Source organism: Leopardus geoffroyi, chromosome E2 (assembly GCF_018350155.1).
Source record: "Leopardus geoffroyi isolate Oge1 chromosome E2, O.geoffroyi_Oge1_pat1.0, whole genome shotgun sequence".
NCBI lineage: Eukaryota > Metazoa > Chordata > Mammalia > Carnivora > Felidae > Leopardus > Leopardus geoffroyi.
This window is the reverse complement of record NC_059335.1, coordinates 16757091-16770158: the sequence shown is the minus strand read 5'-3', so window position 1 is coordinate 16770158 and position 13068 is coordinate 16757091. Positions and strand designations below refer to the sequence as shown.

Below are 13068 nucleotides of genomic sequence, written 5' to 3'. Positions count from 1 at the left end.
ATAAAACCTGCCAAATGCCTACTCTCTTGAGAACTGTAGATTCTTAGAGCTCAAAGACATTGGAGAATTAAATGAAATACTCCCAAATAAACAGATCATTTCATACGTAAAATGGAAACATCATAATATTGTGACTTGAAGAATTCAAATCTTCAAAACATTCTTTTTTAAAAAATATTTATTTATTTTGAGAGAGAGAGTGTGTATGTATGCACAAGCCAGGGAGGGACAGAGACAGAGGGAGAGAGAGAATTCCAAGCAGGCTCTGCACAGAGCCCGACTCAGGATTAAATCTCACGAACTGTGAGAGCATAACCTGAGCCAAAATCAAGAGTCAGATGCTTAACTGACTGAACCACCCAGGTGCCTTAATCTTCAAAAAATTCTTAAGTTATATCCAAATTCTATGTTTTAGCCTAGAGATTTGTTAAAAATTGTTTGGAAAGATTTCATTAAATTTGTTTATATTTTTCTTTAAGGGGAGAAGAAAAGGAAAGAACTCATATTTGTTGAGAATTTATTATTTTTTGAGAATCTGCAAAGCTTAATATACTGTGTGATTACATATAATATTTCATTTAATTGGAGAACTGCATTCATCTGGCCTTTTGTATTCCTGGACTTTTCTGGATAATAGAATTGTCTTACTATACACTGGAAGATTTGTCTTTGTTCAGGCACCTAATTTCTTTTTTTTTTTTTTTTTTTTAATTTTTTTTTTTTTTTCAACGTTTATTTATTTTTGGGACAGAGAGAGACAGAGCATGAACGGGGGAGGGGCAGAGAGAGAGGGAGACACAGAATCGGAAACAGGCTCCAGGCTCTGAGCCATCAGCCCAGAGCCTGACGCGGGGCTCGAACTCACGGACTGCAAGATCATGACCTGGCTGAAGTTGGACGCTTAACCAACTGTGCCACCCAGGCGCCCCGCACCTAATTTCTTTTAATGTTACAGTGTGTTCAGCCATGGCCTATTTATTGTCATCCCCTTCCTTCACACCCTCCTCTTTCTTTCCTCATTTTACCTCGAAGTCATTGCCATATTTTCACCAACAATAAATGGATTTGTTGTTTCAGTGGTTGGTGACTTTCAGGGATGTGGCCATCGACTTCTCTCAGGAGGAGTGGGAATGCCTTAACTCCACTCAGAGGGATTTGTACAGGGATGTGATGTTGGAGAACTACAGCAACCTGATCTCACTAGGTAAGATCATCTTGTACAGAAAGGTTTGAGTGTTTTGGAGGTAGAAATGTAACCGAACTCAAGGTGCAGTAAATTGCACACAAGCCAAGGAAATGTTGAAAGCAAAGAACTTTGTATTACTTGCTACAGAGACAGGGAGATTGGTCTGAATGCACTGTCTCCCTGTGGGATTATTACAGGAAATTTTTATGCAGTGTATCAGGGTGGGGGCAGGGAGTTTGTGTAAGTAAGCACTTTTGGTTCAATTAGCATGTCCAGCATATCAACATGCCAGTATGTACATCGTATGTTCAAAAAATGGTGGAAAACTCTACCCATGATAAGAGATCTTATTTTTTTTTAATGTTTATTTATTTATTTTGAGGAGGAGAGAGGGACAGTGAGAGAGGGAGAGAGAGACTCCCAAGCAGGCTGCATGATCAGCATGGAGCCTGACATGGAACTTGATCTCACGACTGCAAGATCATGACCTTAGCTGAAATCAAGACAGATGCTTAACTGACTGAGCCACCCAGGCACCCTAGAGGACATCTTATTATTATAATGAGCTAAGGTAACTTCAGGTCAGCTCAGGGGGGCTTCTGTGCGGGTCCTCAGCTCTATTCTGGCTCAGACTGGCTCACATAAGGAGCTAATGGGCTAGACATACTTAGCAAGGAACTGTCAGGTGAAACACCTATTTAGGTGTCTCCTTGGCTGGAAATATTGATTCTGGAAAACCATTCTGCAAACAATTATTGATTCTGCTTTTGTCTTTTCCCCTCCTCCCTTCTGCTGATAGCTTTAGGCCCTCTTATTGGAATAACTTCCCCTTTCATTCTAGCTAACAGAAGTAGACAGCTCCACTGTGTACCTTCTTTTGTTTTATATAATTTTTTTTCAATATATGAAATTTATTGTCAAATTGGTTTCCATACAACACCCAGTGCTCATTATATAATTGTTTTTTTTTTAACTTTTAAATCTCCAGACATTTTATTTTATTTATTTATTAAAAAAATTTTTTTTTTTCAACGTTTATTTATTTTTGGGACAGAGAGAGACAGAGCATGAACGGGGGAGGGGCAGAGAGAGAGGGAGACACAGAATCAGAAACACGCTCCAGGCTCTGAGCCATCAGCCCAGAGCCTGACGCGGGACTCGAACTCACGGACCGCGAGATCGTGACCTGGCTGAAGCCTGACGCTCAACCGACTGCGCCACCCAGGCGCCCCATTATATAATTGTTTTTAATGTTTATTTATTTTTGAGAGAGACAGAGTGTGAGCGGGGGAGGGGCAGAGAGAGAGCGAGAGACACAGAATCCAAAGCAGGTACCAGGGTCTGAGCTGTCCGCAGAGAGTCCCACACGGGGCTCAAACTCACAAACTGCGAGATCATGACCTGAGCTGAAGTCGGACGCTCAACCGATTGAGCCACCCAGGAGCCCCTCCACTGTGTACCTTCTTATTTCTCATCCTTCAGACCTTCACATATTCCTCTGTCACTTCCTTCAGTGTCTTTGATGACCAGTGGACTGGATTTGAATCTGGGACTCTTATACCATGACCATATCCCATTTCTTTTCTTTTAAGCTGGATGTGCGATCCCTAAACCAGATGTGTTTTCTTTATTGGAGCAAGGGAAGAACCCCTGGATGGTGACAAGAGCCATGACAAGAAGATGGAGCTCAGGTGAATAAAGAGCAAGTCACATAGGAGCAGCTATTGCTCATAATAATACAGCTGGTCTGTGAGGTGGCAACACTTGGAGATGTTTGCATGAAGCTCTCTTCAAAGGCCTGTGGAAAGAAGTCTAAGGTCTCAGCAGGAAGGTGGTATCAATATAAGTTGCCAAAGGAACTTCCTTTCCAACTCCCATTTACCATTCTTCTTCTCTCATATTCCCCTTTTGTTTTAATGAGGAAGTTACTTTTCATTTCTTCCAAAGATAATCCTTTTATTTATTTTTAATTGAGTTGGTGTCTCTAGCCAGCAAATGTTTATGGAGAGCTTGCTGTGTTCTTAGATTAGGATAATCAGGGATGATCTCCCAGAGGAAGTAATTTTGAACTGAGGCCTGAATGAAATTAGCCATGCAAAAAAAGGGAAGTGTGTGTTCAGTCACATGGGACAGAAGTGTAGAGGCCCTGAGGAGATGCTGAACTTCACTTATTTGAGGATCAGCCTTCTGGCTGCATGGCTAGAACAAAGTCAGCATGGCTAGAACAAGGAGAGTGAAAGTGGAAATTAGTGATGAGGTCAGAGAAATAGGCAGAGAACAGATCACATAAGACCATGTAGGCCATTGCAAGGAATGTGATTTTATTCTAAGTATAAGGAGCTGTTGAAGGGTTTTGTGCAGATGAGTAAGGGATCTTTGTTTACACATCACTCTGGGTGCTTATGTAGAATGAGGTTAAGAATGAAAGCAAGAAGGCCAGTTAGAGGACACTAGTTCAGGAGTCCACTTTAGAGATGATAGTGTCTTGGAATGGGGTCTAATATGTGAAGAAAATGAGAATGGGTTATATCTGATGGTACAATTAATAGGATTTGCTGAAGGATTGGAAATAGAAAGAAGCATCAGAGTTTGGAAGCCTGCAGAAGGAAGTCAAGAGTTATGCATTGGAGATGGCCATTAGATATTCTTGACAGAGAAGTTAGATAAGCATTTGAAAGCCTGCAAGATGGTAGTCAGGACTGAGGGATAAATATAAGGTAAATCTCTGGATGATGGGGCGAGATGAGAGACTAGGGAAGAAATAAGCCAACAATAAAAACTGTTGTGGGGTAATGACTTAACTCACCAGGCAGTGTTGAGGACCCATTTGAGGAATTCTCAAAAGTACAAATAGAGTTTTAAAATGTATTAGAAGTTTTTTATAGTGCCCTAATAATTAGGACAAAGAAGTATGGTTTAAGTTTATATATGTAGAATTATTTCAACTGTATAAAAGTGCAAGAAAAAAAAATCCTGGGAGCAAATATGGGAAAAATGTTAGTTATAAGGGTGGGAGACAAAGGGGGAAAAAGTATTGACAGGAAATACAGACATCTCTTTTGAGAAGTTTTACCAGGAAGGAGTACAGTAAATGGATAGGAGCTACAGGGTGAACCATAGAATCAAAGGAGTTGTTTTGTTTTGATTTTGAAGGAGAGTCTTTAAGGTGGAGGTAAATATTGGAGAGATGGTACAAGAGTAAGTGATCTGGAAATATGGGTGGTAGTGGTCAGTAAGGATGGTTACTTGAAATTGAGTTTTGGGAGGTACTGTCCTAATTAGAAATAACAAGGTCTGTTATGTCTACTTCAGGGGATGGTAGGTGGAGTGAGGTGGAGGAAAACAGTGCTTCTGGGAAGCAGGGTGCTCAAGGTTGCAATCAGAGCAAGAGGTGAAGAGAATACACAGAGGGAAGGAGGCTGAGGTTGTGGAGTATTTGCAGAAAGTATATAGTGAGTTCCTGGAGCCCTAGTGGTCAGAGAGTAATAGAACACTGAGTCACAATAAAAGATGTCTAGACCTGGAATGGGATGAGAGGCCTAGTGATGAACAAGGATACAGAAAGCCAGGGCTTTTCAGGAGTATTGGGATACCCAGAGATGCCAAGCATTACAGGATAGGTCTTGGAGTAGTTTCTTTGGGGAGGGTGAGTACTTATTCCTGTCATAAACTAAAGGTAGTGAGACTGTCACATTGAGAGTTATGGAAGTCAAGACCTCCTAGGAGAATCCAGCATTAAGAGCAGGATGTGGCAGTCTTACCAGCATCCAAAGCTATGGGGGGCCTCCCTTGTAGGCTGCAGTGGGTAGAGTAGCTGTCTTTTTTTTATGTTTATGTTTAGTTTAGTTTAGTTTGTTTGTTTGTTTATTTATTGAGAGAGCAAGAGAGTGTGGAGAGGTGGGGGGGGGGGAGGTAGGAGAAGCAGAGAGAGGGGGAGAGAGATAGAATCCCAAGCAGGTTCCATGCTCAGTGCAGAGCCCAATGTGGGGCTCAATTTCACTATCATGAGCCCATGAGCTGTGGCTGTCTTACTGTAAGAGAGAATTGCAGGTGCAGCATTGCTGGAGTCTGAGATTGGGAAGGACTTTTGAGGAAAAGCAAAGGTATGTGAAAGGATGAGCCCTGAAAGGATGTAAAGCAGTAGGGAGGCCGAGGGTAGAGAGAAAAACATTCTTGGCAGAGGAAATGGTGTCCTGAAGGCCATAGAGTGATGCAGCTTGGTGTAATAGGAGGTATTCAAAGAAGGCCCTTATAGTTGGAGCCTAGTGAGGGAAGGGTGCCAGGTGTGAGTTTGGAGAGTCTGCCAGGGTCTAGGCCAGACAGAACCTTAGGGATTATAAAAATGACCTGATAGGTTGTGAACAGCATTTGTTTTTGTTTTTGTTTTTGTTTTTGTTTTGTTTCTTTTTCTTTTTTTAAAGAATATTTATTTTTGAGAGAGAGAGAGAGAGACAGAGTGTGAGTGGGAAAGGGCAGAGAGGGAGACACAATCTGAAGCAGGCTCCAGGTTCTGAGCTGTCAGCACAGAGCCCAAAGCAGGGCTCAAACTCACGAACATCGAGATCATGACCTGAACCAAAGTTGGATGTGCAACTGACTGAGCCACGCAGGCGCCCCAGTTTTGTTTTGATTCTTTTTTTTTTTTTTTTTTTTTTTTTTTAATTTTTTTTTTTTTCAACGTTTATTTATTTTTGGGACAGAGAGAGACAGAGCATGAACGGGGGAGGGGCAGAGAGAGAGGGAGACACAGAATCAGAAACAGGCTCCAGGCTCTGAGCCATCAGCCCAGAGCCTGACGCGGGGCTCGAACTCACGGACCGCGAGATCGTGACCTGGCTGAGGTCGGACGCTTAACCGACTGCGCCACCCAGGCGCCCCATGTTTTGATTCTTAAATACAATAACATAGAGCAGAAAATTTTTAAAAATATCAGAATGCATCACATGTAGCAGAGGTAAAGATTATTTCATGACTTGTTTGTTTTATGTTGTGGGTGTGTATTTGACCGTAAAATAACATGTATTTCTTATCTCTCATTGAATTTTGTCCCCAAAGCATTTGCAAGCTAATGAAGAATCTTAAGTAGGACAGTGACATAATGTGATTTACATATTTAATATATCACTCTTGACTGTCAGATGGAGATTAGAAGAAAGGATCTCAGGATACGACTGAGGGGATTATTGTTCTGCTTCAAATGTGTGGTGCTCTCTGGGCTTTCTGAGTGTTGGTAATGGCATTGGGGATAAGGAAACAGATTCAAGAGAGATTTAGAGGATCAATTCAGCCAGAGTTGTTGAGGGGGGCAAGTATGAAAGAGGCCTCCTGAAATGACTTCTGCTTTTCAGACGCCATTTTGTCATTTTCAGCCATCACCCCTTTTGTATTTTCTCATTTTTTTCTTCCATTAATTTAATGACAATAAAAAGAACTGTTTAGAGGCACCCGGGTGGCTCAATCGGTTAAGCGTCCAACTTTGGCTCAGGTCATGATCTTTCAATTCGTGAGTTCAAGCCCCACGTCAGGTTCTGTGCTGACAGTTCAGAGCCTGGAGCCTGTTACAGATTCTGTGTCTCCCTCTCTCTCTGCCCCTCCCCTGCTCGTGCTCTGTCTCTCTCTCTCAAAAATAAATAAACATCAAAAAAGAACTATTTGATCATGTTACTCTATGTGACATGGAGAGCAGTTTGGGACCTAAAATGGATTCATTTGGTTTCTTACACTGTTCCCTTGATCACCATATTCCAGTTGGGTTCTTACCTAGTGTTTTATAAATGATATTGTGCTTCTCTGACAAAGTAAAAAGCCAGGTACTCTCATCCCAGTACATTTTGCTGACATGAGTTGATGTTAAACTGAGCTGTGTGGGGTTTTTTGTTTTTGTTGTTGCTTACAATTTCTTTCTGCTTTTCAACAAAAGCATGTTTTCCTTGGATTTCTGACTCATTTCTAAAGACTGTTCAATCTTCAATTTATTGATTTATGTTTATTTCCTTTCTCAACACCATCCTCTATTACACTCTACAGCTTATGTGCATTGTTGTCAGAGATGGTGGCTGCTGTTCCAGTCACATTAGATAGTGTTCTTCTACATATTAAAGTTATATGACAAGTATAGACAATCAGATAAATGAGAGAATAAGATAAAGCATGAACCCAATTCGAGTTTTCAGGGATAGTCTTTCTGAGCAGCTGCCATTTTAGTTAGGACATTTCAGACAAAAAGGAACTGGCCATGCAGAGAGCATTCCTGGCAGATAGAACAGCATGTGAGAGTGTGAAATGGGAAAGGATTTGATATGTTCCAGGAACTTCAATAAAGCCAGTAAGGCTAGAGCATTGTTCCTGAAGATAGTGGTGGTTCAAAATGAGGTGAAAAAAGTAATCAAGAAATGGATCATGCAGGGGCTTTTAGGCTTTGAACAGGAATTTGGATTTTATTTGAAGTACAAAGGGGTAAACCATTGAAAGGTTTTAAGCAGTATTCTCAATTTTTTCTTTTTTTAATATCAGAAGCATCTGGGGAAATGAAAAATGAAAGAAAATTTGTATTTTTAAAGTTGCTGACAAATACTGAGTGTCCAGTAATGGCTCTAGGTACTAGAAATAAAGCAGAGAATGAAACAAAGTCATTGCTTTGATTAAGCATGGGCAGACAGACAAGGCACAAACTTTAAAACTAGTATATCCATTAGTGATAAATGCAATATAGGTGCATTTGTATATTGGGTGTTTTGGTAATGTGTCATTTGAATGGAAAACTGAAATGAGAGAGCAAACCATGCAGGTATCTGGGAAAAGAGCATTCCAAAAGGTAAACACGGAGGTATACACTTGGTATTTTTGAACAGCAAGGAAGCCATTGTGGTGAGAACAAAATGAATAATTAGGAGTGGCAAGAGACGACATCAGAAAAGTGGCCAAGGGCAAACTCATGTAGAGTCTGTGGACCATAGTAAGGTCTTGTGAGCCATAATAAGTAAGAACTTAGGATATTATTCTAAGATGGTAAACTCAGAAGATTTTTATAGGGGAATAAGGTGATATGAATTACATTGTAAATGAATTCCTCTGGCTGCTGTGTGAAGAACAGATTGCAGGGACAATTGCAAGTGGCTTGGCCTAGAGTGATAGTAGTGGATGTGGTCATACTTGATAAACTTAAAAAAATTTTTTTTGATGTTTATTTATTTTTGAGAGAGAGAGAGACAGAGTGTGAGCAGGGGAGGGGCACAGAGAGGGGGAGACACAGAATCTGAAGCAGGATCCAGGCCCTGAGTGTCAGCCCTGAGCCCAATGTGGGGCTCAAAGCCAGGTGAGATCATGACCTGAGCCAACATCAGACACTTAACCAACTGAGCCACCCAGGCGTCCCTTGATAAACTTTTAATAGGACAGGTAGTAGGTCTTGTTGGTAGATTGGATATCTAACTAGACATTTGATTGAATGTTTATAGGGGAGTGTTTTTGTTATTTTATAAGCTTCTTTGGTTGGATTCTAATCTACTCCAAAGTTTGAGAACCACACACTTAAACTGTTTTCCTAATTACTTTGCTCCCTATAAACTCCCCTCATTCTATGTTTTCTCCTTGTGCCTTTTGTTTTAATTGCACAAAACATTTCAGCACTGTTTAAGCCATTTGTTCTTATCAGAATTTTTATTTTACCTATCATTTTTATTTTAGAAGTTTTATTTCCCCTTGTTAAAAAAAAAAAAAAAAAAAAAAAAAAAGAAGGAATTTGCTCTCTTGTTATCTTACAGACTTGGAATCCAGTTGTGAGACCAAAAAGTCATCTCCAGAAAAGGGAGCTTATGAAATGGAATCACTGCAATGGGAAAATAGGAGGAAACCTATCAGCCATAATTTTGATTACAGTGGTCTTAGAGATAATATGGAGGGCAAAGGCAAATTTGAGGATCATCAGGGAAGTCAGGAAGGACTTTACATGCACATGAAAATTACCTATGGAGAAAAGGCCACCCAAAGCCATTCTGTGTCACCTACTCTTCATCCGCTAAATCCTACCAGGGAAAAATTGTACAAATGTAAGGAATATGAACAAGCTTTCAGCTACCTGTCATGCCTTACTCAACATGAGAAAAGCCATAATAAAGAAAAACACTCTGAAGTTAAGAAACGTAGGAAGACCTTCAGCAAAAAGCCAACATATATTCAACATCAAAGGATTCAGAATGGTGAAAAGCCTTATGAGTGTATGGAATGTGGGAAGGCCTTTGGTCGTAGTTCTGATCTGATTCAACATCAGAAAATTCATACTAATGAAAAACCTTATCAGTGTAAGGCATGTGGGAAAGCTTTTATTCGTGGTTCACAGCTCACTGAACATCAGAGAGTTCATACAGGAGAGAAACCATATGAATGTAAGAAATGTGGAAAAGCCTTTAGTTATTGTTCACAATATACTCTCCATCAGAGAATTCACAGTGGTGAAAAACCCTATGAATGCAAGGAATGTGGGAAGTCCTTTATTCTTGGCTCTCAACTTACTTACCATCAGAGAATTCATAGTGGTGAGAAACCCTATGAGTGTAAGGAATGTGGAAAGGCCTTTATTCTTGGTTCACACCTTACTTATCATCAAAGAGTTCATACTGGTGAAAAGCCTTACAGATGTAAAGAATGTGGGAAGGCCTTTTTATGTGCCTCCCAACTTAATGAACATCAGCGAATCCATACAGGTGAGAAACCCTATGAATGTAAAGAATGTGGGAAGGCCTTTTTTCGTGGCTCACAACTTACTTACCATTTGAGAGTTCATACAGGTGAGAGACCCTATAAATGTAAAGAATGTGGAAAAGCCTTTATTTCTAATTCTAATCTTACTCAACATCAGAGAATTCATACAGGTGAAAAACCCTACAAATGTAAAGAATGTGAGAAGGCCTTCATTTCTGGCAAACAGCTTAGTGAACATCAGAGAATTCATACAGGTGAGAAACCCTTTGAATGTAAGGAGTGTGGAAAGGCTTTTATTCGTGGTGCATATCTTACTCAACATGAGAAAATTCATGGTGAGAAACATTATGAATGTAAGGAATGTGGGAAGACCTTTTTTCGTGCCACACAACTTACATATCACCAGAGAATTCATACAGGTGAGAAACCCTACAAATGTAAGGAATGTGACAAGGCTTTTATTTATGGCTCACAACTTAGTGAGCACCAGAGAATTCATAGAGGTGAAAAACCCTATGAATGTAAGCAGTGTGGGAAGGCCTTTATTCGTGGTTCACATCTTACTGAACATCTAAGAACTCATTCTGGTGAGAAACCCTATGAATGTAAGGAATGTGGGAAGGCCTTTAGTCGTGGCTCAGAACTTACTCTACATCAAAGGATCCATACTGGTGAGAAACCTTATGCATGTGTCCAATGTGGTAAAGACTTTAGACGTCATTCACAACTTACTCAACATATGAGGCTTCATAATTGAAAAAGCTTTGAATATGATTTAATATAAGAAAGACTTCAACTGTATTCAACACCTCTGGAATATTAGAGAACCCATATTATGTTCGTAATGAATGTAGGACATCCTTTTACTTGTGCTCATAATGAACTCATTTTTAGAAAGCCTATATTAATGAATGCAGAAATAACTTCTGAAACACAGTAAACATTTATTTTCATTTTCATTTTTTTATTTTTTATTTTTAAAGTAGGCTTCATGCCCAGCACAGAGTCCAACTTAGGGCTTGAACTCACGACCCTGAGATCAAGACCTTAGCTGAGATCAAGAGTCAGACACTTAACCAACTAAGCCACCCAGGCACCCCCTATTAAACAATTTTAACAATCTCTATAGCCTTGGAATGTAATCTAAAATATATCCTTTATTGAGTACCATCTCTATTTCACCATTTCCTGTGAAGTTGGAAAAGTTACTTAACCTCTCTGTGCCTCAGCTTCTTTGTGTAAAATAATGTAATGATATTACATGGATTGAATTATAGATGATTAAACACATGTAACTCCCTTTGGACAGCATCTGATAGTATCTATTATTATCACTGGTATTATCATTATTATATGCTATTAGAGAAGTCAAAGGGTAGGAATATTTTTTTTTTTTAATTTTTTTTCAACGTTTATTTATTTTTGGGACAGAGAGAGACAGAGCATGAACGGGGGAGGGGCAGAGAGAGAGGGAGACACAGAATCGGAAACAGGCTCCAGGCTCTGAGCCATCAGCCCAGAGCCCGACGCGGGGCTCGAACTCACGGACCGCGAGATCGTGACCTGGCTGAAGTCGGATGCTTAACCGACTGCGCCACCCAGGCGCCCCATGGAATATTTTTGAGTACAGTAAGATATAAGCATTCTATTACCATCTATCCCTTTCTGTTTCTTGTTTGGGTTTGGTCTGGTTTTACCATCTATCCTTTTTGAACACCAGATAATTTATTCTGTGACAGAAGCTTTAGGACATCATAAAGGCAGAAAGGCCTCCATTTTAGAGCTCATAAATTTTGCTGCACCAGATAATTCATACTGCAAAAAAACTATGGAAGAAATTCCTTTAGAGTTGTAGAGATTTTTTATAAAATCAAGGGGAGGTCATTTTTCTACAGCAAATTCCAAAAGCAGAAGTCATTTTACTACATTTTCTAATTCTTTAAGGGAAAGATAATTTTTTATCAAGAAAATTATAGCCAAGTGGCTCCATTAAAATAAAACTATATAAATTATTACTGTCTTAAATGAGAAATCAAAACAAAATTTACTAACTACAGCTTTTCTCATTATCTGTATCTGATAATATGTTGAAGAGTAAATTTTCAGATGCCCACATTTCAGAGCCTACGTTCATTATTTTAAGTGGGGAAAATGATGCTTCTGGCCCTTTCAAGTGTCCTGATCAGTTTTCCGAAATGTAACTTAAATTCATCTTAAAAAAAATTTTTTTTTAATGTTTATTATTTATTTTTGAGAGAGGGAGAGACAGAGTGCAAGCTGGGGAGGAGCAGAGAGAGAGGGAGACACAGAATCCGAAGCAGGCTCCAGATTCTGAGCTGTCAGCACAGAGCCCAAGGCAGGGCTCAAACTCACGAACTGTGAGATCATGATCTGAGCTGAAGCTGGACGCTCAACCGACTGAGACAGCCAGGCGCCCCTAAAATATTATTTGCTACATTGATCATAATTCATTGACGTATATTTGGCATATAACATATTTGCATATTAGAAAATACTCTGAACCAGACTCTCCAAAATATGTTCAAGAGATAATAATCTCCTAAATACCATTGGAGGAGAGGACTCTGTCTCATTGCATATTGTGGTACATAACCAAATTCCCTTATTGCCAATGAATTACACTTTGAGCAAGCCGAATTAAAAGGTTGTAAGAAGACCTGCAATAAAGAAAACATTACCATTATTCAACACACTGTTTCCCAGTCCAGACCATGAATTCTTTCCCCTCCATAATATTTACTATCTTTGGGTTATGAACACACTTTGAGAAATCCATTGCTGACCAAAAAGAATAATTATAAGAGAAAATTTAAGGCATTATGGAAGTTAGTTAAATTTAGTGGGTGGTGCAGTACTTTTGTGTTCTAAAATTAATCAGTACACTATACAAGAAGAGTCCCTCTAGCTCAAGTTTTCACAACCCTTTCCCTATTCTCTCATCATCTAGATTTATTTAATTAGATTTTTATTCTAGATGCTGTTGTTATAAGACTGTTGAGCCTGGGTGGCCCAGGCAGTTAAGCATCAGACTCTTGGTATTGGCTCAGGTGATCTCCCAGTTTCAGGAGTTTGAGCCCCACGTCCCACACGGGGAGGCTGCTTGGGATTCTTTGTCTCCCTTTCTCCCTGTCCCTCCCCGACTTGTGCTATCTCTGTCTCTC

At 39.8% G+C, this 13068-nt stretch overlaps 2 protein-coding genes across 14 annotated transcripts in view; one reads left to right on the top strand and one right to left on the bottom strand.

Annotated features, from left to right (window-relative positions):
- Positions 1-11197, top strand: part of ZFP30 (ZFP30 zinc finger protein) — a 59075-nt gene extending 47878 nt beyond the window's left edge. For all 13 annotated transcript variants that reach the window (XM_045440946.1, XM_045440952.1, XM_045440951.1 and 10 more), the window contains 3 exons: positions 1078-1204; positions 2779-2877; positions 8950-11197. In XM_045440946.1, the coding sequence (XP_045296902.1) occupies positions 1078-1204; positions 2779-2877; positions 8950-10643 (1920 nt within the window). In that variant the 3' untranslated portion in view covers positions 10644-11197. The remainder of the gene's footprint in view (positions 1-1077; positions 1205-2778; positions 2878-8949) is intronic.
- Positions 1-13068, bottom strand: part of ZNF790 (zinc finger protein 790) — a 56369-nt gene that overhangs the window by 267 nt on the left and 43034 nt on the right. The window lies entirely within an intron of this gene.